At 34.6% G+C, this 27,588-nt stretch overlaps 1 protein-coding gene across 1 annotated transcript; it reads right to left on the reverse strand.

Annotated features, from left to right (window-relative positions):
- Positions 1–21,112: 21,112 nt before the first annotated feature.
- CPL4 (C-terminal domain phosphatase-like 4) lies at positions 21,113–25,848 on the reverse strand. Its single transcript, XM_079014517.1, has 9 exons — positions 25,628–25,848; positions 24,982–25,229; positions 24,671–24,756; positions 24,468–24,586; positions 24,197–24,377; positions 23,794–24,083; positions 23,540–23,725; positions 21,791–21,829; positions 21,113–21,692 (listed from the first exon to the last, which is right to left on the reverse strand). The coding sequence occupies exons 2-9, from the start codon at positions 25,215–25,217 to the stop codon at positions 21,375–21,377; spliced, it is 1,455 nt and encodes a 484-aa protein (XP_078870643.1). The 5' UTR covers positions 25,218–25,229; positions 25,628–25,848; the 3' UTR covers positions 21,113–21,374.
- Positions 25,849–27,588: the final 1,740 nt, after the last annotated feature.

The raw sequence follows: 27,588 nt of genomic DNA on the forward strand, positions 1-27,588 counted from the left end.
ACCCTAGACTATGCCTCTAATAGGCTACATCATATGATTCTATCTCTTTGGCTACCCCATAACTCAATCTTCGGGTATGGGTTCCTCATCCTTGGTTCCTCGCGTTGTTTTCTGCTTCGTCGAGGATCATGTGGAATGCCCTTGGCCTTGGTGCCTCGTTTTTCTTTGGGAAATTTCTAGACAAGTGCCCCTTGCCTCCACATCTGTAGCATACCTTATAATTATGTGTACAATCCTTGGAATAGTTACCAGTCCTTCCACACTTGTAACAAGTCACTTCTTCGTTGCACTTCCCGAAGTGTTTCTTTTTACACTTCTCGCACCACTTAGTTTCACCTCCTACTCCTCCTTCAGTCTTTGAGAATTTCCTTTCTTTGTTGGATTTTGAAGATCCTTCAAACTTCCGCTTCTCTCCTGCCTTACCTTTTTCTAGACCCTTTTCTCTTAGCTGGGTCTCTACGTTCTTAGCTGCCCTAACAGTTGTTTTCAAGGTAGTTGCCATTTTGACCATTGGGCCAAAGTCAGTGGGCAATCCGTTGGCAAACCTATCAATCTTGGAGAGTTCAGTAGGAACCAAGTAAGAAAATAGCTTCATCCTCTCGGTGAATGCGGTGGCATACTCATCAACACTCATCTTCCCTTTCTTCAGGTTCTGAAACCCGTTGTTTAGGTCTATCAGATCTATCTCTGAGCAGTACTGCATTTTCAACTGTTCCAAGAACTCTTCCCATGACATCCTTAGGGCTTTCCTCGTGGCATCGTATCTGCTAATAGATTCCACCAGCTCAACACTCCAGTTTTCAGCTGCCTTACTACGAAGACAGTCTTCTATTTTTCGCTACAGTTGCAGCTCTCAAACACCATCTCCATCTCAGAGATCCAATCCATAATCTCAACCGGCTTCGGGCTTCCTGAGAGACTCGGTGGTTTCGCACCCAAGAAATTCTTGTACATTCACCCATCCTTGTCGTTTCTCCTCTCTGGGCCATCCCTTCGTTCACCTTGAGTCCCCACTTGACTCACTTGGCGGCTGTAGTTCCCTTCCTCCGATTGCTCGGGAATCAGCTCAAGTTGCTCAGTGGGCATAGTAGGTCCGTCCCTATTCGACGTCCGCCTCATTTCTTCCCTTTGTTCAGCTAACAGAGTCCGAATCATGGCATGTACTCCAGCCATGGTGATTGGCTCGGGTAAATCTTCTACTACGACAGGTATTTGCTGAATCACCGGGGGTTGATTCCTATTCTCATTTGCATTCACGTTTCCGCTACGCATCCTTGCCATCTTGATCTATACACCGAATAAGGTGAATTCAGATCTTTATTTAGCATTGACGTTTAAATCATCCTTATCACTCCGAAACGTTTATATGCTAGTTCTAATATCGTATTCGTATGTTTAGAATCCTAAACACATAAGGTTTCCAGATCCGGTCGGCAACAGACCACAGATCCGATCAAACTATAGCATAACAAATCATTTAGCACGTAAAAGCAATTTAGGCATTATTCCTAAAATAAGCTAGTGCTTGTGTCTATTCAGGTGTATTACCTAAATCTATTAAACACACTCCTCACAATCATTGCTTAGCATTCTAAGTTTAAGTCTAGAAATAAATCCATATTCCTAGTTCGCTTAAACAAATGCTCTGATACCAACTGTGACATCCACATTTTCACATCCATAAAAGACCGATTTTGTTTATGCTTTATAAAAATCAGAGTACCTCTTTTAATAAAATTATTGCCGAATTTGTTCCCAGTAAAACATGATAAATACGTTATCAAAGCATTTCCGAAGAAAAGTATTTTTATTTATTTTAAAACATTGGGATGTCATCGTCAATACAGAAACATAAGCATAAACGGAACTTACATTTATTTACACTAGTGATCTACATCTCTTTAATCTCTCAGTGTAATGTGACTTCATATCAACACCTATGATATAAATAAATTGAGTGGGTCAGGTTGGGAAACCTGGTGAGTACATAGGGTTTTCAACCCACAATAATATAATTATTATGTTTAAACAATCAAACAATCAACCCAATTACCCATCCCCAGTATATTCTTTACTCTTAAGGATCTATCCTAAGAGTCATCTATTCGTTTATTCTGAAGTCCCTTGCTTCCAGGGTTATAGGACTGACACTAAATCCATAGCTGCCAATACTCGTTCGTAAAGCACTAATTCCATATCTGCTATAGTTTATTCATCGAGTACTAAATCCATAGCTACCAGTGTTTATCTAATAGGTACTAAGTCCATAGCTACCAATTCCTATCAGGTACTAAGTCCATAGCTACCAGTATTTGTCCAATAGGCACTAAGTCCATAGTTGCCGATGTTTATTAGATACTAAGTCTATAGCTGCCAATGTTTACTCACATCATCTTTTATCTTTCATCATTCATCTACCCATGTCATACCCAACATATTCGTATATATAAAATACGTATACAGTTTATATCATTTAAAACATTTATAAAAATCTTTCACCAGCATAGACAGCAAGTATTCAGACAATATACACATATAGCACGTAATTTATATTAAAATACTTCATATCTATGTGTAAGATTAAAGTAACTATGCACTCACTTGTTAAAGTGATGATTCCAAACTCGGGCAGCGCTTCGCTTTTAACGATTCTATTTTCCTTCGAAGAAACCTAGTATTATTACCACTAGAGTTTAGTCTATTATTCGCCGAGACTAATTAATAGTCTAGCTATTATTACTATTATATAAGCGTTAAACAATACTTATATAACCCATAATAATAGCCCAATTACTTATTATTAGTTCTTAATAACGTTAATATAAATAAATAAAAGCTATATTAAAAATAGTGTAGGCGTAGCTCACTTACAGCGGGTTTTATAGAAAACCGGGCTTTGCTTGGAGAAGCATTCCCGTGCGGAAAAGCTCTTCTTCTCGGAGCCGTCAAGCACTCCGGGGCTTCCGCCTCGTGCTAGGGAGGTTCCCTAGGCTTTTCGGGGGGTTTCGGGGCTAGAGAGAGTAAAAAGAAGAAAGAATAGGAGAGGTGTGAAGAAAATGAGGGTGAGAGGTTCTATTTATAGAGTGAAAATGACTGAACTTGGTGCCACATGTCACCATCTAGTGGCAAGACTTGGGGAGAAAGCAATGGCCAAGATTGTGCCACATCACCCATTTTCACACAGCACACTTCCGACTTCTAAAATTTGTAACTTTCACATACAACCTCAGTTTTTGACATTATTTATATCCACGCGTAGGTAAAAATAACATCTACAACTTTCATTTTGACTTCGTTGGCTAATTCTCGACCGATCTTAAATTTAACAGTACGAGGAGATTATACTGTTAAATGTCCGCGTAAAATTCATAACTTCTACATACGGACTCTGTTTTCGTCTATCTTTTTACCGTTGATTTCCTATTAATGAGATCTTCAATTATCATTTAGGTCGCATAGGCCACAAACGGCTTCATCTAAAATTCGAGTTTCGGGCTGTGCACTGCTAAGCCAAATCTTAGAAAATTCATAACTTCCTCATACGAAGTCAGATTTGGGCGTTCTTTTTTTGTACGTTATCGGTTTAATGAATACTACAAATTTTGTCTAGATCACTAAGGCTAAAAATTCCTTTATCAAAAATTCACTATTTACGTCTCCCAGTGTCGTGTCGGTTCCATCGCGAAACTTCGACGAGTCATAACTTCTTCGATATAACTCGGATTTTGGCGTTCTTTATATGTACGGAAACCTTGTAAAGTATCCTACAACTTGGTTAAGATTATTTATTCTAAATAATATTTTTCCAAAAAGTCTTTTTCGACCCTTATTATCTCCAAATTGACTAGCCCGGATCTACGGGCGTTACATTGAAGTTGACTCAACGTGACTTCCTCTTTTTTCAAATGATAAGCCATTTTGAACTGATCATAACAAATATTCACTGAGTGCAAGACTATATCGATAGCCAATTCGTTCTCAAAATTCACGTTAAGTTTCAGTAAACGATCCACATAGCGTTGCATGCGTTGCAGGTGGGTCGTGATGGACTCTTCGTCCTTCATCTTGGTGGTTATGAGTGACTTGGCTATCTCATACCTTTCTTTATGTGCTCTTTGATGGTACTTCTTCATCAATTCCTTGCACATCTCATAAGTCCAATAGTCCGCATAAAACCGTTGTAGCTCAGGAGTCATAGTTTCCACCATGATACACGACACTTTGGTTGCGTCTTTGCAGTGGGCTTTATACTCAGCTATTTCTTCAGGAGTAGCTTTAGATTCATCTATCTCATTCAGCTCTTTTTCGATGACATATTTCTTGTTCTCGAATCGCAAGGCCATCCTAATGTTGCGCATCCAATCACTAAAGTTGGAGCCATCGAATGTAACCTTGGCACAAATGCTCAACAGCGAGAAGGTGTTCGAGGAGTTGTTGTTGTTGGAGCCAGAAGTGTTGTTGGAAGTTGACATCTAAAGAAGAAAGAAATTTTTTTTATTAGATAATGAAATCCTTAATATAGCACCCAAATGAAAATTTAAGGCTAGGATCCAACTAAATAATTCACAATTCAGAAGAGGGATGTCGTAATCCAATTGCAAATTATTTAAAGGTAGGTAAATGACGATTTAACAATTTCACCACGAAAAACGAAATTTAAACAAATTAGGTTTTTAAATGAAATTCCTAGATCTTTTGAGATTCAATGAACTATTCAATGACATGTTTAATCTCGATTATGCCCTTTCCATTCGTGACTGGGATACTGAGGATCACAAACTAGGTGTGAATAACCATGCAAATTAACTTGGTACTCTCGATGTCATTTATCACCTAATTAATGTGTCGGTTAACCACACACGCTCCATTTATCAATGATAATTTACAAGCCACCCATTGTCACCCTTTATTAGTCCATATTAGTGTGTCGGTTAATCACACACGCTCCTAAAGTAACTAAGATTAAGAATTTTATAAAAACATTCATTTACTTTATTTATTTCATTACACTTATTAATGAAAGTTAAGTGTCCTATCAAACCCGTTCGCCTTAACACCATCCGCTAGTCAATAGAGTGGTGGGTAAGAGTGGATACCCACTGGCGGTCATTTTATAGGCCGCTTCCTTAGACTCCTCTTATAGACCAGCTTTGTGAATAAGGCCTACTAACTGACTTTTTCTTATATATATATATATATATATATATATATATATATATATATATATATATATATATATATATATATATAAGGGTGTAATTTAAACTTTTAACACACTAGGGTTCTAAAATTTAAGATTTCAAAATTAAACTATTTAATTAAATTTTAAATTATAAAACCAAAGGGTGTATTTTTAAAACTTTTCAAAAATACTAGGTTAAATTTTAAATAATTAAATTAACAGATTAATTTGATCTTTATCCAAAAAATTTAACCAAATCATGAATTTTGATAAGGATATACAATTACCTTTTAATAAAAATTCAATTTTAGGCAGAAAAATGAATTGAGGTAATAATCTTAATCAAGCCAAGATAATAATTATCAAAATCGAAAAACAGGGATCTGACAGGCCAACTCGTCAAGTCTGAGCAGTGCACTCATCGAGTTGAGCCTACTCGTCGAGTTCCAAGATGAACTCGTCGAGTTCTATGAACAGAATGACGATTATGTTCCCATCTCCTTTGAACAATTCACAATTGCGTCATATTCAACTGAAAAACATCCTAGGCACTGATACCATGATGGATTTTGAGCATAACTACAAATCCTATGTGTTCATGCCCTATAAACTTTGGATCTAAGTTTTCACTAGTTGAAATTGCAAACTTGAATACAAAAGAGAAACCCTGATATGCATCTATGTAAATCAAAATTAACCTAAATATAGGGTTTAGATACATACCTCAATTTTTATATAGTAATAACAATTAATCCTTGCTAATTCTTGAACTCTTGAAAGCAAGTGCTTCAAATGTGACACCTCTAATGGCTTATAAACACTCTTTGCAAGAGGATGAGAGGAGAGAGGAGGGAGTGCTCTTAGAAATTCAGGTCTTCTAGAGTTAAAAGCATGATGCCAAAAATCCAAGGGGTTAGATCCCTTTTATACTTGAGGTGGTTTAGTCCCAAAGCTAGGGTTTGCAGATGGAAACCCCAATTTCCTGCTTAAGTCCTAAGCAGCCCATGGACTTCCCATCAAGGTGCCTTGGACGAAAACTTATAGGGCCCTCCCTACAATTTTTGTCCACCCCTTTCTAAGGAGTCCAAGAGCCCTATTTCACAACTATCAATTAATTGCAAAACAGCCCCTATACTTTTAATTAATTCCTTTAATCCCAAAATTAATTCCAAATTAGTTTCTAATTAAATATTAATTAAATAACATGATTTCTAATTAATATATTATTTTCATAACATATTAATAAATCATTTATATCAATTTATTATTTCAAATAATAAATTCAACTGCTCTCCAAAAGTCAAGCTGTCAAGTTATAAGAGTGAAGGCAACCCAAAAGGATTATGTTACTATCAATTCAAGCATATATCAATTATAGTTATGGGCTTAGACACTTAATCCAACAATTTTTATAGAAAACCAACCTTTAACTAGTTTTTAAGGACAATTGCATGATGACTTGTACACTAATAAACACATATTTCGAATCTTAAGAGATCTTAGTATTTGATTTAGTTGACGGAATCGATAAAACTAAAATTTCATGAAATACATATCACCCTTTTTAGATAAGATCAATGTCACATCAATTGACATGGACCGTCGGATTGAAATCGACACAGACCGGCGGATCAACTCTTGGAAAACTATAAATAGGAGCACCTTTATATCTCTCTCGTCACACCTCTTTTTCTCTCCCATCTCTCCTTTTCACATAATCTTTCTCCCTCGCCTCTCGGCTACCGATGAAACCACTATATGTTGACTACTACCCCCCGTTGAAGTCTGTCACGCCGAAAAACCAAGAACATCTCTGATATTTGGCTTATCTCGGCCCTTTTCTGCGACCAACCACCGGCACGGCTCTAACCAGCCTCCCTCCGTCGATTAGCAACCTTCGATAGGCCAAGCCACACCGATATCCGCCAGTCACCACCGTATGCCATCGATAGCTTTCATCGAACGCCAACAATTTTTTTGGCCAGATTCTGGCCAAACTCCGACAAGGTATGACTTATCCAACAAAGTTACTATTCATCGAGCAAGCGAAGCGTTGAACTGCTATTTTTCAGATTTTCTCGATATCTTTGGATTATACGCTACTTACCAAGTGAGTTTATGGCCCCACTTTTAAGCCATTTTACTATTTTTTTGGGGGAGAAATCATGCATTAACTGTTATAATATTGTTATATATTCATATTCCATACAAAATAATATTTAAACATTGTCGAACCTCTATTCACAAAACAAATTAAGTAGGAATGTACTGTAGGACCTATGTTCACAAACAAATATAGTAGAAATCTATTGTAGAACCTCTGCTCATAGAACATATACGGTAGGTTTATAATGTAGGAACTCTACCATAAAAACTTTGACATTTAAAGTTAGGGCTTACAAACTAAGACAATAGCAATAATTTATGTTGAGAGACATTCATCACCTAAGTGTCATTTACTTAGGAAGATCCCTAACTTATAAGCATTAATCATTGAAGAACGAGAACAATATGTATAGATCTATACGAGTTAACACCCCCACCTGTGGTTTCTAGCTACAACTTTTACCGTCCAGTCATACCATGTGATATTTTTCTACACTACTACGAGATTTTATGAAGCGATGGGAGGAGCATATCAGTTAGGAGCTCGGTTATATATATATATATATATATATATATATATATATATATATATATATATATATATATATATATATATATATATGCTAGGAAACTACCTATATACATAATAATCATACTTTCAGTATAAAGGTACATTCTTTAGATATTACAAACTTGTGAACTCACCAACTTTAAAGTTGATACTCTTTTAAAACATATGTACTCTCAGGGAACTAAACAGTTGGAAGACATATTCTCATAATTATCATCGGACTACAGCCTATCTTTCGTATTAGAGTACTTTCTTATTTGACTATTGTTAGGGCTTATTTCAGTACTTTCCAAATTCTTGTACCCTAGACTAAGGGATATTTTAATCTACTCTTTTTAAGTAATAAAAATATATATTTCATATATTATTGTTGTATTATTCAGTGTATGCAAATAACTATGATCCATGATGTCGTCTCACCGCCCGATGTTTCCGCCGCCGGTTGGGGGTGTGACATCTTTCAAGAAGAAAAACAAAAGTCCATTCATAATGATATTCAACATCCCATGGTATTTACTGAAAAAGCTTCCAATCAAATTCGTAAACCTTAGAACAATTTAAGATCCAACAATTATGACTAACCTTTCTGTACAAACTGCAAGTTTCAAGGTCACAATGTGGACAAATGTTACAAATTACATGGGTATCCTCTATTATATGTCAACGAACAGAATGGTTGTTGTCAATTCAAACGATGATCCATATCCATAAATTTCTTCTATCGATAATGATATATGTTACATGTTCAAGGGATTCTCTAAAAAATAGTGTCAACAAGTCATGTATGCATTGTCCAATCACATGATTACTGTTAATCCCAAATGAAGAAAAACTACAGGTAAATGTTACTCGTTATCTTTTAAATCTGGGGAAAAAATCTCAAAAGTAGATTATTGATTCTGGTGCTACTCAACATGTATGTCATGAGAACACTATGTTCTAAAATAAAAGGAGGGACAATCATTATACAATTACTTTACCTAGCAAACTCACTCTTCCAGTTAATCTTGTTGGTGACATTAAAATAGATCGTCTATTTGTCTTAAAAGATGTTATTTATGTTCCATATTATAAAACATATTAGTTATATCTTGAATTTTAAGAGGTATAAGATACAATGCTTTTTGTACACATAAACATAACAGCATGTCGGGTCCAATCAACCATCGGGCAGGAATACCCCAGGCCCAATCAATCTTCGGGTCCAATCATCCTCGGGATGGATTACCCGATGTTGGAATGCCAATGTATAATGGGCATGCCAACTGGCCCTCAGCTCGTATCTAGAATGACCCAGAGCCCTCAGTATGAGTTTGGCATGCCAACCAGCCCTATGCTCATATCTAGAATGCTCTCGGGTTTGTTGGCTACAGCACAAACCAGTATAACCTCAACCCAACACAATATGACGACATATGTAACAGATAAACATAAACACAGAACCAGATAATCATGCAGATCTACTACTCAGCCAATACCAGCATAAAATTATCCTATAACTAGGATATATAATCTAGTGGGCTGGAATTGGTGCCTTCAACCCACGGGTACAGCGAGGAAAACTCACCTCACGGTCTGAATAATAGCTGATGAGGTCCTGACTCCGAATCTCAACTCTAACCGACAAATATTCATCCAAATGACCAATTCTCAAACACTATTCAAAATACACAAAGTACCCTTTGGTCATACTTGGTCAAAGTCAAACTGGTCAAAATCCATAAGTCAACTGAGTCAACTCAGTCGAGTCGACATAGAACACGTATGCAGGGCGTACTCTAAATGTACGTGGGGCGTACTCAAGCTCTGACCACCATCGTGGAGGTTGACCACGTATCTGTTGCGTCCTCAGATTACGCGAGATGTACGTCTAGTCTTTCCAAACTCTCATTAAGAGTTTAATACCTTCAGCTCTTACATCCTATTTCTAGATTCAAGGCTAAATCATCCTCAATAGTCATAAAGTTTCCAGCTTTATGACCTTGCATGTCTATTAAGTACTTAACTCAAGATCTTGATACATTAAGACCTTCTAGAGAGTGCATGGAGCAAAACCAACCATTAAGACCCCATTTTTATGATTCAAGACCCTTCGTAAGGTCTGAAAAGATGGATTAATGGGTCAAGAACAGGCCATGCTCAAAGATCACCATTTTGGGACCAAAAACTGACTTAAAAGAGCAAAAACCTAGATCTACAAGATGGAGTGGTAAAGTTGCAAGCTTTATACCTTCTAGAGGTTGCATACAAGGTAGAAATCACATATCCAAGGTGCTCTCAACTCCAAGATCTTCTCACCATCTTCTTCTTTCTTTAAAACCACTTCAAAACTCTCTTAAAGGCTCCAAAATCTATTTCGTGCTCTTAGGGTCGCTTGTGGGTCGATTTCATAGAAGGAGGCTACGTAAGAAAAAGATATGAGGCCTTAATGATGCTTATATATGAGCCAAAACCCTAAAAATTAGGGTTGCATGTTTTCCACATACGCCCTGTGTATGAGGTGTATGCCCATCGTACTAAGGCACACCCTAGTACGCTTAGCGTACATACATACGCACAGTGTACTCCTCAAGTCCTAATTTACCAAAATGCCACTATGGGCCCTTTTTGCACTCTTTCTTAAGCTTAGAGACCAAAATGCAATATAATTCAATTATAGGGTCCAAATTAGGAGTGCCTCATCATTGGGATGTTACAGACTTAGAGTGAGAAGATTTTGCGAGTCAACGGCTTAAGTGTGATTTGATACCTTCTATCTGAGGTGAGTTTCCTTCACTATATCTGTGGGTCGAAGGCACCAATGTCGGTCCACTATATTATGTTTGTAGTATAAGGATTATCTTCGTGATAGTTGCATGTTATGCCTGGATTTGTTTGATGTCTCTATGAATCTTTTGTTACGATTATATGTGGTAGTGGTAGAGGTGAAATAGACCCGATACTGGTTGAAAGAGACTGAAGGGGTTGAAATATACCTAGTACCAAAGGGATTGAAATATACCCAGTACCAGTTGAAATAGACCGAAGGGTTGGAAAATACCCATATATGTTTAACTGTTATGTATGTATGGTATGGGGTATTTTAGGGGAACTCACTAAGCTTTGTTCTTACTATTCTAAGTTTATGTTTCAGGTACTTCCAGCTCGAAAGGGAAGCGCCCGGCCTGATCGCACTGCATCCACATATGTTTTTCCGCATCACGTGATTTTGGGATTTTGTACTCAGATATTATTTTATTACAATATACCCTCGACTGTTTTGATATGATTATCGTATTGATCAGAATCAGTTTAAAAATAAATATTTTATCTGAATTTTTGGGATGTTACAGACTAAGCCTAAAAATAGCAATCTAGATTCATTTAGTTTTGTATCATATCAATCTACATTCATTTAGTTTTGTATCATAGTAATCTACATTTGTTTATTTTTTATCATAACATTCTAATTCCATTTTGATTTTTAAAAGGAATAGGCCTAAATGCATAAAATAACAATGTACTTTGATTTAGTTTTATCATATATGGATTTGGCTCATATGTCAAGCGCATTCGTTCTAGTAAGGGATCTTCTGAAACTTATGATTTGTCGGATAATAATGTCAATAAAGAGCATGTTGAGACAAAAGTCGAGATTGAAAAATTGAAAAAGTTGGTTAAGACGCAACGCGAACAATATGAGGATATTCAACAAAAATATGAGGATGTTCAACAAAAGAATGTAGGGTTTCAATAGAAAAATGTGGATGTTTAAGCAAAGTTTGAACAACTTGCACAAGCAATGAATGTGATTAACACTTTGAGTGAACAAGTCAAAACTTTTATTAATCAATGATAGAATATTATGTATTGAATATTGTTTCATGTATAATTTGTAGCGACTTTTGATTTTGAAACATGTATCTTTTGATGTATTGGATATTTCTTTTAGTTTCTATAGAAACACTCTCTTACTTTTGGTTTTATATTAATTATATTTTTATAAATTGGTATAAATCGTCGAATTGAATAATCGAATTTTATCGGCTAATGGTACGGAACAATTGCAACAGAATTTACTAGTGAAAAATTGCTACTGAAAAATTGGCTACGGAATTTACTATGGAAAAATTGCTACGAAATTAGCTATGGAATTAGCCATGGAAAAATTGCTATGGAATTAGCTAATGGAAAAATTGCTATGGAATTAGCCATGGAAAAATTGCTACGAAATTAGCTATGGAAAAAATTTTACGGAATTGGCTATGAAAAAATCGCTGTGGAATTTGCTACAGAAAAATTGCTATAAAATTTGCAACGGAATTGGTTACGGGAAAATTGCTACGGAATTTTCCATGGAAATATCCCTATGGAATTTGCTACAGAAATATTGCTACAAAATTGTTACGGAAAAATTGCTATGGAATTTGCTATAAAAATATTATGAAACTCAAATTGCAACAAAACAGATGTTCTAGAAACTGTCATAGCAAAATTACTACTGTCTGTAGCTAAACATTTTGCTACAATAAATAAAGTAACAGAGACCACACCCCTTTCTTTTATTAGAAAACTCTTTTCATAAAACATTTTTTTAAAACTCTACCAAATCCTCAGTTTGAGTTCAAAAAAACCCGAGAGTATGCATGAATCCCTCATACCAAGGCTCTGATACCAACTTGAAATGTCCCAAATTTAAAACCAAAAATTTTATTTTTTGTTTAATAAAACCAAATTTCAAAAACATGTTCATGTGACCATAATAGAATCAAAATTTAATCAAACATCGAAGTACATTATAGTCAAATAAATGCAGAACAAGCATGGTGTGTGCGATGCGATCACCCCAAGCTCTTCCATTTTGATCCAAATGTACCTAAAACATAAAATAAAATTCGTAAGCACAAATCTTAGTGATTTTCCCCCAAAACACCACATACCATACATATCAAACATATAATGGGCCCCACCTATCATCGAACCCCGCCTGGCATTGGGCCCCACTCGGAACAGATATGTCAGTCATCAAGCCCTACCCGTTATACATACAAACACATAAACACATGAAAGAATCACAAAGATACATAGCATACATTATAGTAATCAAGCCCGTCCAGTATACATATAAACACCTAAAGGTAAAAACATACAATATACTCATCAGGCCCCGCTCGGTTGTAACATCCCAAAAATACGACCCAAAAATTTCATTTTTACGGTTACTAAATCCATATCCCAAAACATCATCAGTTTCAAAAGCAATGTAAACATATGGTGATTATAGTATTTTTTAACAAAACAAGACATACAAAGGTATCAAAGCATAAGTCCCAAAATCTCTACTACAGAAAATCATAGTGTAATGTGATGCGATCATGTCGGCCCTTTACCCTTCGAGCTAGAAGTACCTGAAACACAAACTAAAACTGTAAGCACAAAGATTAATGAGTTCCCCCACCATACCACATACTAATTAAACATACTGTTAAGCATATTCGGGTGCTGGCCTACCCCCTTCGGTCTATTTCAACCGGGTACTGTCGAGCATATCTGGGTGCTCGACCTGCCCTGTCGGTCTATTTCAACCGAATACTGGTCTATTTCACACCCTACCGCTACTATATAATATCACACATAATTCAAAGAATTATCAAATAATACATGCACAACCGATAATTATCACATAGACAACCATCATGCCATATCATAACTAGTGGGCCAGCCGTGGTGCCCTCGACCCACGAATTCTAGGAAATGAGACTCACCTCAAACTGTGGGTGTAATAACGTACTCGGCGAATGACCCATGAACTCCTCCCCCTATCGCACAACATAAATTTCCAATTAGCTATCATATGATGACTCTAACCCTAATTCATGTCTTATGGCAAAAGATTCCCTAATCCTTGCCTTATTGGGCCTCTTCCTCCCACGGCCCAATTTCGCACAGCCCAAAGTACCCAAGCCCAATCAAATAAATTCTAAGGCCCAAATACCATCCATGTAACATCCATAAATTTTACACCAAAATTAAGCTTTTTTTTCGATCATAAATAAAAATCAAATAGTATTGTTTACAAAAATGTTTTCAAATCAATATCCATCAGAGTGTCCCAAAATCATAACATAAGGATGAGGAGTGGTATGGTCACGCCTTAGCCTTGCCATGATCCTATGAAGTACTTGAAACAATAAACTGAAACTGTAAGCCCGAGGGCTTAGTGAGCTACCCCCAAAATACCAATACCACACTGACAACGCCAACTCAGTAACAATCAATCAATCAACATGCATACTGGCCATCGACCTGATTGGACCGCTCTACTAGGCCTACAGTCTATCTGAGTCTATCCCGAGCCTTCGGCATGACTGGTCCGCCTCGTGGGCCTGCAGTCTCCCCGGACCGCTCATAGGGTATGTTGGCCTTCAGCACAAAGCAGGACCGCCTCAACCCAACCGACAAGCAAATAACCATGTGCGCATAACTATCATATACTGGTAGATACAAAAACATCAAACATATCTATCACACTGATCATCAATCATAGAATTCTCTTGTAACTAGAGTACCGACCTAGCAGGTCACTAAGATACCAATCCTTACGGATCATAAGAGCATAACATACTGTCTACCCTGATTCTGATCTAACAGATCATAACCACATGCAGCATACCATAACAATAACAACTAAAGGGACGGCCTTGGTGTCGTAGACCCTATCGATATAGTGAGGATAACTCACCTTGCAAATGTCGACTCGGAAGATAAACTCCAACTCTCAAATCACTTGACACAGGCTCCACCACCTATGATCATAGTACAATATACTCATAAGTCCTTAACCTTATAAGGTACTCCATAACCCACCAGTCAACCCCTAATCAAATTCAAAGTCCTTAGTCAAGGTCAACAGTCCACGTTGACCCCAACTCACTGAGTACCCTCGGCTACTCGCCGAGTTCCTTGAAGTACAATCCAACTCGCCGATTCATCGGGGTGCTCGTCGAGTTCCTTTGATCCTCGTTCAAACTTTAAGGCCACCCGTCGAGTTCCCGCCTTGCAACTCGACGGATACACACACATACATAATCCAGGGAAAACTCATCCGACTCACCGAGTTGTTCTTCAACTCGTCGAGTCTTATGGTAATCTTCATCGGACTCGCCGAGTTGTTCATCCAGCTCGTCGAGTTCACGGCCATCTTCATGTGACTCGTCGAGTCAACCTTGCGACTCGCCGTGTCCATTGATTCCTCTTTCCATACAGACTTCTTTTGAGCCATGCAACGGCTCCAAATCACAGATCCAAGCTTCTAGGGCATGCTTATAACGTAAAGTTGCAAACTTTACGTGCATGCATGGCTTTAAAGGCTCCAAATGCCTATTTTAAGTTCTTAATGGAACTTCATGCTCAAGAGGGACTTTAATCATGACCAAAACTGAAAGCTTATGCTTCTAGAATCCAAGGAGGGTCCAGATCTGAAGTTACAACCTCAGATCTAGCCCTTAGCTCATCTTTCCAACTTAATATTTCACCAAAAACCCTAAAACTCAACAAAAAGAAGAGATTCACAAGAAAAGGCGATGAGGTTACCTCCAAAAGATGATAACTGAGATAGGAGTTGATTCCCACACTCTACACTTTCGTGTGTTTATTTGTGTTTGAAGTAGTAGGATTAAAAACTAGTGCATTTTACACACATCAAGTTTTTGGCGTCGTTGTCGAGAAACGGTTTTAAATAGTTATTTTAATTGCTAGTGTTATCGATCCTTTATGTAAGATTTATCTTGCACAAAGTTACTATTTTCGTGAATTAGTTATTAAGTTTAAGTTCTAGTTAGTTTTAAAAATTTAGTTTTTAGCTTTCTGTTTTAGCCTTGAACTCGTCGAGTCCAATCGAAGCAACTCGACGAGTCCATCGCGCTTTTATTTTAGTTTTGTTTTTTTAACGCGTGTTTTTCTGTTTTTTTAAGGTATTTTATGACCCGGGGATCAAATACATCTTTGGTCCCACCTCTTGAAGATCCGGAATCAACTTTGAGAAAGAACAAGGATAAAACCGTTGAAGAAACTAACCCGCCAAAGAAGTCACATTTCAAGGACCTTAAATCGGTCTTTGGAAAGAAAGTGGGTGAGTCTAGCAGTCAAAAGATACACATCCGTTGCGACTCGTCATTTTTCTTCACAAACAGGATCGTTGCACCCAAGGTGAGTTATCCGGCCAGATAAATCCCTTGTTTAACATATATATATATATATATATATATGAAATTTGGTATCTAAATTTAGTATAGATAAAAAGTTTATTGGTTGTCTCCCTCAATTTAGTTATCTACCGATCTTGCTTGTATATATAGGTTCAGATTCATTTAAGACCATGTTAATTTTGTGAGACCGTGAGACTAAATCTAAAAATAATTTTAAAATGAAAAATAAAAGGAAAAATACAAAAATTCTTTTTTTAATTATTATTTTCGGAACTTTAATTACCTAAAAAAATACCGTTTTTTTTTAATACGTGAAATATTTTAATAGAATATTACACTGTAAATATTCTAATGTGATTTTTAAAATGTTAAAATATTATACTAGATTTGTCAGATATGTACAATATTTTATTATTCTACTAGAATATATAAAAAAAAGATATATTTTTTTTTTTTTTGGAAAATATAAATTTTGAAAATAATATTTGAAAAAAAAAATTCGAAAATTTTCAAATATTTTACATTTTAAAAATGTTTTTTGTTTTATCTACCAAATGAATTGCTAGGATTGTGTCTCACGGTCTCATAAAATTAGGTCGTCTCACATGAACCTAACCCATATATATATATATATATATATATATATATATATATATAGGGAAGGGTTATTTTGAAAACAAAAAAACCCTAAAAATCATAAAAATGCATAAAAAAATACTTAGAGATCAAAAAAAAAAATTTAATTTTTTTTTTATAGAAAAATCGCAAGTTTTTTAATAAAATCGTTGAAAAAAATCATTTTTTTTTAATTTGGTTTTTTTTAAAAAAAAATCAGGGTTTTAATAAATTTGGTTTTTTAATAAAATCATTGAATAAAATATTATGGTCTCTAAGTATTTTTTTTGTGCATTTTTTTTATTTTCAGGGTTTTTTATTTACAATAGAACCTATATATATATATATATATATATATATATATATATATATATATATATATATATATATATATATATATATATATATATATATATATATATATAAAGAGAGAGAGATCATACTAAACAATGAACCTGTACTTAAATTCATTGTTTTAGTGAAACATATAAAAAGTGACTTGGCTGAATTGAGAAAAATATCATACTAAAGTACACTGTTCGTTGTGTGGTTTGAAGTGTCGAATTTGTTATAACAAAAGAAAGGGGGCTTTTTTGTCAACTAGCAGGCAACTTGGATTCTATATCAAAATTTCTTTTAATAGTACAAAAAACCATTGACCTAATGAAAATAGAAAGAAGATCGTTTATGAATTTATCTATTTTAATTCTTGTTTTTTTGTCAAAAAGATAAAGAAAACAAAAGGTCACGATCATTTGATCGTGTCATTGTTTTATAAAATTCAAACATTTTATTTTGATTTTTATTAAATGTGGTTAAAAATTGATGATTTATTTAAATAGGGAAATCTATGTTCCAAAACTTTTCCATATTTATAAGGTTAAACCCTAAAAAAATATTTATATATACTCATAATTGATTTAGTTATATATATATATATATATATATATATATATATATATATATATATATATATTCAATTAAGTTTCAAAAACTGATAATCATATTCAATTTGATCATTTTATCCGGTCAACAGATCATTCAACTTTTAAAAATTACACTTTTGGCCTAGATTTCAAATTTCTTTACAAATTTGGTCCAAAATTTTTGCTTTTGGCAAAGATTTTGAATTTTATTACAAATTTGGTCTAAAATTTACCTTTTTGGCCAAAATTTTAGAATTTTGTTATAAATTCATCCTAACTTAGTTTTTTTTGCAACATTTTTTCTTAAAAAAAATCGAATACATTTTTCTTTATAAAATCATATTTATACAAAAAAAACATATTTTCACATAAGAAATCTTATATTTTCTATATATATTTTAAAAAAAATCATATTTATACAAACACGTATTTTACAAGAAAAATGTATACAAACATTTATTTTATTAAAAAAGCATCATTTGAGAAGTAAATTATAGACAATTAAATTATCCTTATATATATATATATATATATATATATATATATACACACACACACACACACACAGACAGAGACACGTTTACTATAAAATAGGTGTTTGTATAGATTTTTTTTTTGTAAAATATGTGTTTGTATACATTTTTTTATAAAAACGAATTTGTATGTATTTATGTACTTAATAAATACCTATTTATAAAAATAGGTATTTCGTATAAAAAAATTTAAAAAAAAAAGTTTTTATATAGAAAATATAAGATTTTTTATGTGAAAATACGTTTTTATATAAATATGATTTTCTAAGAAAAAACATATTCGACTTTTTTTGAGAAAAAAAAAAGTTGTAAAAAAACTAAAGTTATGATGAATTCATAACAAAATTCTGAATTCTAGGCCAAAAAATTAAATATTTTACCAAATTTGTAATAAAATTTAAACATTGGGTTAAAAGTATAAATTTTGGTCCAAATTTGTAATAAAATTTGAAATCTGGCCAAAAGTGTAATTTTTGAAAGTTGGATGACCTGCTGACCAGGTAAAATGGATAAATTTAATATTATTATCGGTTTTTAGGACTTAATTGAATAAAAAAATATATGGACTAAGTCGATTATGAGGCCGATATGTAAGGTGATCACCTATATTAACTAGTTGTCACTCAAAATTTCATCTCAATTCTTTTCATCTTCTGCCTTTTCAAACCCTAGTTATCGTTTCTATTTTCGAACCAATTGACTTCAAAGCTTTTCAGTAAACTTTTATGGAAGGCTGATGGTAGTAACAATGTGGAGCTTAAGACCTATGAATCAATACATCGAGGTTGAGAACATATATGGTAATGCCTCTATTTTTCTTTATTTTATACATTCATGATTTCTTGGGTTAGAAACTAACATATATTTGGAGTTTAAGACCTTTGAATCAATACATAAATCTTTTGAAACCCTTTTCTTTTTGTTCTTCGATAGATTGTCATCCCATAATGTCCTCCATAGAACTACATCACAGAGGTAAGTTCACCACATTCCTTGGAAGGAAATATGTACAAGAACAAGTTTCGCATCATTGACCTATTATACGTCGATAAATTTTTAGTCCATGAAATGGACAATATAATGGAAGAAATAGGTTATCACATACCCCTAGCCATCTACTTCTATTATTTTAGGATACATAGAGCTAATATGGATTTTGGGATAGGAGAACTAGGAAATGATGATGATGTTTGTATCATATCTAAATATGTTGTTGCAAATAAGCATATAAAAGTTTATATAGAGCATAGGAGAACCTGTTTACTAACCTATTTCATGTCTCCTAATGACTCCTCTCATATGATTATTAGAGAGTTAGATGAGAGTTAGGAAATTCCTTTTTTTGAAGGTCTACAAGTAGAGTATGACAATGAGATGGTAGTTGAGGAGAGTGACTAAGCATGATAATTTTCCACGGGTGTTGAGGGATAAATTAAAGAGGTGTAGAAGGACAATGTCTAGGGGATGAACATCATCTTGTAGCAAAAAATTGGTATTGATGATATTGATACACAAGAAGGTGCATGAAAAGATGTTAATAGACAAGAAGCCACAAATAAAGATGCTCAATATACATATGAATATATTGAACAAGCTGAACCAATGCAACTGGAAGCGGAAGATCAACCAGTTGTTAATGAGGCAATTGAACCTAATCCAGTTGAAGTGACCCTATGTTTGATAAGATTGAGCAAGTGGTAGATAAAGAGAGATTTGATGAAGATTTTGCACAATGTTTTCAAGATTTTAATGTGTTATTTGGGAAGAACTCATGTAAAAGTAACATGAGAGAAGGGTATGTATTTGTACAAATGGAACAACCAAACAAGACAATGATGACTTGAGTAAGGATAGTGATCTCATGGTTGATGACTTGATGAGTCAAACCTCATAGATGAAATAGAATTAAATATGGTTGATTTCCAATGTATAGATGAAATGGATGCAAAATGGATGGGTTTCCAACAAATTAACATAATGTAGGTGGTGATGTAGAGATAAGTATGTTTGAAGATGTAAAGGTTATTGAGAATGATGATTGGGAGTATGTGGGCTCTTCAGAAGAAGCTAAGAGAAGAGCAAATATGTTGTTTTGCACCTTCAAATCCAATTAAGTCGTAACTTTTGCTATATGTATACTTCAAATCCTCTTCTCATGGCATTAAGACCAAAAGCTCTAAAAATCTTCCTATGAAAAAAATCAGTACTGACTTTGAAAGATAATTAAAACTAAATTCAAAATCAAGATCAAGATTAAAATCCTTCCGTAGGGTATATATTATGTGCATTAAAAAGGGGTCTTCAATAATTAGTGGAACTTACTATCTCAAGAATAACTAGAAATCTAATTCCAAAGTATGTTGTTCCATTAAAAAAAAAAGTTGTTCCATTATAAAAAAAGTTAGGTGCTCTGACAACATTCCCAACTAAAGATATTAATATTTTTTATATTAATATAATGTTTGATAAAATTTATGATGGAATCTTAAAGTATTTTAATAGACTTAAATTCCGATTGTATCTGATGTATTTCAAATTTTCTATAGACTTGCCACTATTTTTATATTTTCTTTACTTATGTAATCAAACAATAATTATTACGAATAATGTACTAATATATTTTTCCAATTATTTAATAATACCAATTTTGTTTAATCTGTCTTTGTCCCCCCCCCCCCCCCCCCCCCCCCCCCGTTAAGCCATGCATAAATTAATTGAATGGGTAATGCTACTAATATAGATATCTAAATTACTATTTTACCTTTACATTCTAAAAAACAAATTTCACAAATAAAACTCACAAAATTTATCACTTTAACAACATTAATCAATTTTCTAGACCAAATGAATAAAACATCTAAGCACTAGTTTACCATTACATTCCAAAAAAAACAAATTTTACAATATTCATCAGTTCTAACATTAGAGGAATTGTGAGGAAAAAACAGCAAGTTTTTTGGCTTAACCCATTAAGTCATTATGTCCATACTAAGTCAAACAAAAATAGCTATATATAGCTATCTAGATTAAGTGCTGAACCCATTAAGCCCATTGAGTCAAAACATTTTTGACAAGCAAAAATCCTGTACATCTTAATCAGACAAATCAGATGCAAAATGTATGAGATACTGTGATATTTCTAATCTTGTTCTTCTAACCTAACCAGTAACCACCACCTATACTACTATACCAACAAAAACCACAACTCTCTATCAAGTCAACAACATCTGGTCAAATGAGAGAGAAACAAAAAGATCAGTGTTTTTCTTTTACTTCTTTGACAACCGGAAACTTCTCCTCAGGTTGTCTCTCCCATCTGAGATTTGCAGCTTCCAACCACCGTGGTTCCACTAGAAACTTCTTTTCTTGAACAGCCCACCTTGACTTTTCGGTTCCAATGTCTGTGGAGATGACATGTGTCACTGACGAGTCAACCTCAGTTGTACAGGTGGCGCCTAGCCGCTCAGCCACCACCCATAGCTGGTGGTTTTCCGCCTGAAACTGTGTCGGAAAAACCCTACTGAACACTATTTTACACCCCTTTAATATTTCACTCCGAACAGCTCTCAACATCTGACATAATAATAACAATTTTACAAATTAATAATAAAAATAGGAAATAGTGGTGGGGGTAAAATAGTAAATAGCTATAAATATAATGAGCATCTCACCTGCCTTGCATCACGCCCATCAAAATTCTCCCCAAGTTCCTATTGTGTGAAGTTAGAATAAAATCATTAAAAGTTGAACACCAAATTCTTAAATATCAAAACGAGTAAATTACTAAAATCATCCCTATATGGTCTGGTCAAAATTGCATGTTTGGTCCCTAACTTTTTTTTTGCACTCGGATCGTCTCTATAGTTTGATTTTGTTGCATTTTCCGTCCCCTATGGTTTGGTCAAAATTGCACGTTTAGTCCCTAACTTCTTTTTTGCACTCGAATCATGTGGTTTGATTTTGTTGCATTTTTTGTCCCTATGGTTTTATCAAAATTGCACATTTGGTCCCTAACTTTTTTTTTGCACTCGGGTCGTCCCTATGATTTGATTTTGTTGGGTTTTTCGTCCCTATGGTTTGGTCAAAATTGCACGTTTGTTCCCTAACTTTTTTTTGCACTCGAATCGTCCCTGTGGTTTGATTTTGTTGCGGTTTTTGTCCCTATGGTTTTATCAAAATTGCACATTTGGTCCCTAACTTTTTTTTGCACTCGGGTCGTCCCTATGATTTGATTGTGTTGGGTTTTTCGTCCCTATGGTTTGGTCAAAATTGCACGTTTGTTCCCTAACTTTTTTTGCACTCGAATCGTCCCCGTGGTTTGATTTTGTTGCGGTTTTTGTCCCTATGGTTTTATCAAAATTGCACATTTGGTCCCTAACTTTTTTTTGCACTCGGGTCGTCCCTATGATTTGATTGTGTTGGGTTTTTCGTCCCTATGGTTTGGTCAAAATTGCACGTTTGTTCCCTAACTTTTTTTGCACTCGAATCGTCCCTGTGGTTTGATTTTGTTGCGGTTTTTGTCCCTATGGTTTTATCAAAATTGCACATTTGGTCCCTAACTTTTTTTTGCACTCGGGTCGTCCCTATGATTTGATTGTGTTGGGTTTTTCGTCCCTATGGTTTGGTCAAAATTGCACGTTTGTTCCCTAACTTTTTTTGCACTCGAATCGTCCCCGTGGTTTGATTTTGTTGCGGTTTTTGTCCCTATGGTTTTATCAAAATTGCACATTTGGTCCCTAACTTTTTTTTGCACTCGGGTCGTCCCTATGATTTGATTGTGTTGGGTTTTTCGTCCCTATGGTTTGGTCAAAATTGCACGTTTGTTCCCTAACTTTTTTTGCACTCGAATCGTCCCCGTGGTTTGATTTTGTTGCGGTTTTTGTCCCTATGGTTTTATCAAAATTGCACATTTGGTCCCTAACTTTTTTTTGCACTCGGGTCGTCCCTATGATTTGATTGTGTTGGGTTTTTCGTCCCTATGGTTTGGTCAAAATTGCACGTTTGTTCCCTAACTTTTTTTGCACTCGAATCGTCCCCGTGGTTTGATTTTGTTGCGGTTTTTGTCCCTATGGTTTTATCAAAATTGCACATTTGGTCCCTAACTTTTTTTTGCACTCGGGTCGTCCCTATGATTTGATTGTGTTGGGTTTTTCGTCCCTATGGTTTGGTCAAAATTGCACGTTTGTTCCCTAACTCGGATGGTCCTGTGGTTTGATTTTGTCGCGTTTTTCATCCCTATGGTTTGGTCAAAATTGCACGTTTGGTCCCTAACTTTATGTATGCTAATGTAAGGGACGAAAAAGATAACAAAATCAAACCACAACGACCAAAAGTGCAGTTTTGACTAAACCATAGGGAAGATTTCAGTAATTTATTCTATCAAAACACATTATGATTTGTAAAAATTGAAGAGGACATACCGGATCAAAGAACATAGTGTGGACTCGTTTAAGAACTTTAAGAACAGTAGCAAGAGCACCATCAACATCACTTTCATCACTTCTTAATTCAGAAAGTGATTTGGATCTATACCCAAATTGTCTACAACTTGATGCAAAGAAATGATATCTTTCCATCACAATCAAATTATCCTTGTGCTTCCATACCTTAAAAAAAAGATATAATCAACTTTATGTCGTAGGGGCAAAAAGGTAATTTTAATATGTTTGCTTACCACTTCTGTATCATCAAGGATCAAAACAGCACTTTCTTTCCCAAGAACCACATCAAGTCCTTTTTGATGTCTTTGGGTGCAATCACCTTGTGCAATTACTCTAGAGTCAAAGTAAACCCTACCAGGGTCAAGAAGATTTGCCATTTCTAATGCATAAGAACGCTCACCCATGGTGTAAATAGACATTTCAAACAACTTGCTTGCTTCTTTTAAGAAAGTGTGGACATAAGGCCTCAACTTTGTTACCATGTGCATTGAGGGTAATTTGAATAAAGTACCTTTCAGTGCATCTGTCATTATAAAGTATCAAAAGTCAAAACATTGTTTCTAACAAATATCGGTATTGTACTGAAGAAAACAGAAAAGTCAATATAGGATATGAAGTGTCAATGAGTCATCATACCTTGCATGGGATCATTTTGGTTTAATAAGTATCCTTCTTCTTGAGTTATATCAGAAAACCTGGTTGAGTTTAGTAAGGTGTGATCTAAATCAAGAACCAAGTAAAGCTTTTTGTGGCGTAACAAATTCTTCATATCTCTATCACGCAATCGATCAATTTCATCATTAGCAAGTCTAAGATCCTGCAATATTATAAGATTTCTTGGTTACAAACGTTCAACAACTTCATGACAAGAGATAATGATATGTGTGATTTATGAAAGAAGAATAACCTTGTGTATATACCCAAATGCAACACCAGACTGATCATCACTATCCCTTTTCTCTCCACACTTTATGCACATTCCTCCAATAAAACCAGGATGTGTGCATGCTCCCTCCTTCACTGATTCTTCGGAACATAATAATAATTAACAAGAGTTAGAAATTTTGTAGATGAAACATAATTCAAACAGATGTATAAGCGATAGGATACCTAAGATGATTTCTTGTTCTGTATGAGATGTTGAACCATTGGGTTCTTCAGTAGTTTCTGATTCACTAATCTTCCTCCTCTTTGTCCTGTGGAAGATCAAAATCTTTAAAATCAACCCAAATGATTGAAATTCTGAACATAAATTAATAACTCCATGAGTCTCAGTAAGCATCATAAGCCATGGAAAACTTGAGCTTCACTAGGTTGATAGTAAGCCTCTTGATACCTTCTCTCTCAGAAAACATATTACATATCTTTAGGTATATATGTTTGGTGCAAGATTAGATGAGGAAAACAATGTCAGTAGGTACCTTTCATCAAGGTACTTATAATTCTCATCATCATCATCATCATCATCGTCATCATCGTCATCATCACCATCATTGTTGTCGCCATCATCTTCATCTTCATCATCATCTTCTTGTTCTTCTTCTTCTTTTTCTGATTGAGGAGATGTATCAGAGACAGAATCCAACTCTGCATCCAGAAAAGATGCAAAATCATCGCTGCTTGATGAGTTCACCGAAGCATCGTCAATGAGACTCATCTAAACCCCAGCCTATCCAATTAAGATTAAGAAACATAAATCAGAAGTTGCCACAATCGGCGATAGAATTAGGAGAATACAAATACTAAAAAAACCCTAAATCGTTTCAACAATCTATTTTACACTGCTAATTTTCCTAAGAAAGGGTTCCTAATCTGATTTCAGTCTTCTTCGTCATTAATAGTTTGAGTTTAACTTATTTCATCAATTAACGTTCTCTTAGGGCTTTTATCGAAACCACAAAACCACACTTCGCATTTCAATGTACATCAATACATACACTCTATCAAATACATGAAATAACTCGCACATTAGTTAGGAACTTCAGCATCACATTCAACAAATCAACTAACGGTGTGATTCTTCGATATATTTATCTCACAAATAGATTTCAGTATACGGAAACTTACGAGAGAAGGATGCAGCTGTCTTTGAAATACTAGTGTTCTACGACGCACAACAGAGGTTGTCCCTAACGCCGCCGAAGTCGGAGCAGAGGGACGATGGTAGAAGGCAGTGTGCGAGGTCGGAGAGGGCAGTGAAGTTTGATGGAGGCGAGATTGAGAAGAGGGAAAACTGGTTAGGGAAATACGTTTTTCTTTTCCAGATACTTTCTCACATAACCAAATAAGTTTGGAGCCATTAAGGCAACCAAATAACCAAACAGACTCTAAAGTCTAAATTCCATAAAAATCGATATATTTCAGTTTTTTTTTTTTTGTTTCGGCCATTAGAAGAATTTTTTTAACTATGGAAAGTTTATTTTAAAAAAATACCAATGTGTGTTTTAGCAAAAAAACAATAAAAAAGTAGAGTTCCACACGAAAACCGGATCCCTGATTTTGAAACCGATCCGATCTGAAAACTAGTTTTTACAAGACCGGATTAGATCCGATCCGATCAATTTTACAAAATCGGATCAGATCCGATCCATCGGTTTACAATTGGATCGTAATCCTATGGGTAAAATTGGATTTTATACCAGATCATAAACCGGATTTGCTAAAAAATGGATCCAAAATCGGCATAAATATGGTAAAACTCAACAAAAATTGGTTGGAACTGATTTGAAATCGGATAAGAATTTGATTCGGAATTTGGCGGGAGCTGGGATTGGATTATGACACTGATTTTGATTGGATCGAATTGAGGCTACACATAAGCAAAAACGGATCGGATCGAATCCTACATTTGTACACCTCTAAATCTCTAATCAAAGAATAAACTATTAAAATAAAAAGATAAAAACTTTGAATGGTTAAGCATGGTGTAAAAGTTTCAATGGTTAAACTATTAAAATAAAAGAAACTTTGAATGGTTAAACATGTTGTATAAACCAATTTTCATCTTGCTTTGGTAATAGTTACTTGATTTTCAAATTAGTATTTTTCATGACATTATTTTTCTTTTTTTAACTTTTAAAAGGTTAAAAATTATATAGTTCTTATTAGGATTTATGTAAATCATTATAAACATAAACCTTTAGTTAATAAATTATTTCATCATTTCTTATCCTTCTCATATATTTTTATTATATACATTGTAAATCATTGGCACCATCAACTTTATATACAAGATGCCTAGTCTCTTGTGGTTTTTCCCAACAAGGGTTTCCACCTATTCTTTCTTGAACAACATAAGTGGAAAAATGATGATAAAACCAAATAACTCAAACTCCACTGTATACGAAATTTTAAACTTATGTTTTATGTAAGTACCTAAAAAAATATTTTTAAAGTATCGTGAGTGTACTCATACATTGATATCTTACTCAAATAAAACTTTATCTGAAATACATACCCATACATTGATATCTTACTCAAATAAGACTTTATCTGAAATACATACGTGACATTAAAAGAAGTAAAAATCTTCAAATTGAATGGCATGCAACTTAAATGTCTTTCAACAAAAAAAATGTTAGCAACCCAAATACCTTATGGTATCAAATACACCAAAATACATGATGGCATCAAATGTGTCAAAATGGCTTTGCGGCATTTAATGCTAGAACAAGCCATGGTCTTGAATTGATTTTCTTCAAAGAACATGTGATGCGAGCACAGGATCCAACACTCCTAAAATTGGAAGCCTCTAAAAGTAATACTTGTGTCTTTGAGGGATTTTTTCCTTTTGCCCAATGTACTAAAAATGATTGGACCGACTCTAAAAAGTATGTAGCTTCCAAACATTGATCATCATTCAAAGGTGGTCTAACATGAGCAGGGTCCATAATAAGCAATAGTGTAACATCCAAAAAATACAGGCCAAAAATTTCATTTTTAATTACGTCATTTTAAAACCAACAGTGAAATAAAACATTTGTAATATTATGTCATGTCAAAACCAAAGTAGAAATAATCAAACATGT

Source organism: Lactuca serriola, chromosome 8 (assembly GCF_051521515.1).
Source record: "Lactuca serriola cultivar US96UC23 chromosome 8, Lser_US96UC23_V15, whole genome shotgun sequence".
Lineage (NCBI taxonomy): Eukaryota > Viridiplantae > Streptophyta > Magnoliopsida > Asterales > Asteraceae > Lactuca > Lactuca serriola.

Bases quoted from the DNA above. Each gene is read 5' to 3' on its own strand.
- CPL4 (XM_079014517.1), bottom strand. From the start codon at position 25,217: ATGAGTCTCATTGACGATGCTTCGGTGAACTCATCAAGCAGCGATGAT. The intron at 24,757-24,981 runs GTACCTACTGAC...GATCTTCCACAG, and splicing joins TATAAGTACCTTGATGAAAG to GACAAAGAGGAGGAAGATTA. The intron at 24,378-24,467 runs GTTATTCTTCTT...ATAATATTGCAG, and splicing joins CATTTGGGTATATACACAAG to GATCTTAGACTTGCTAATGA.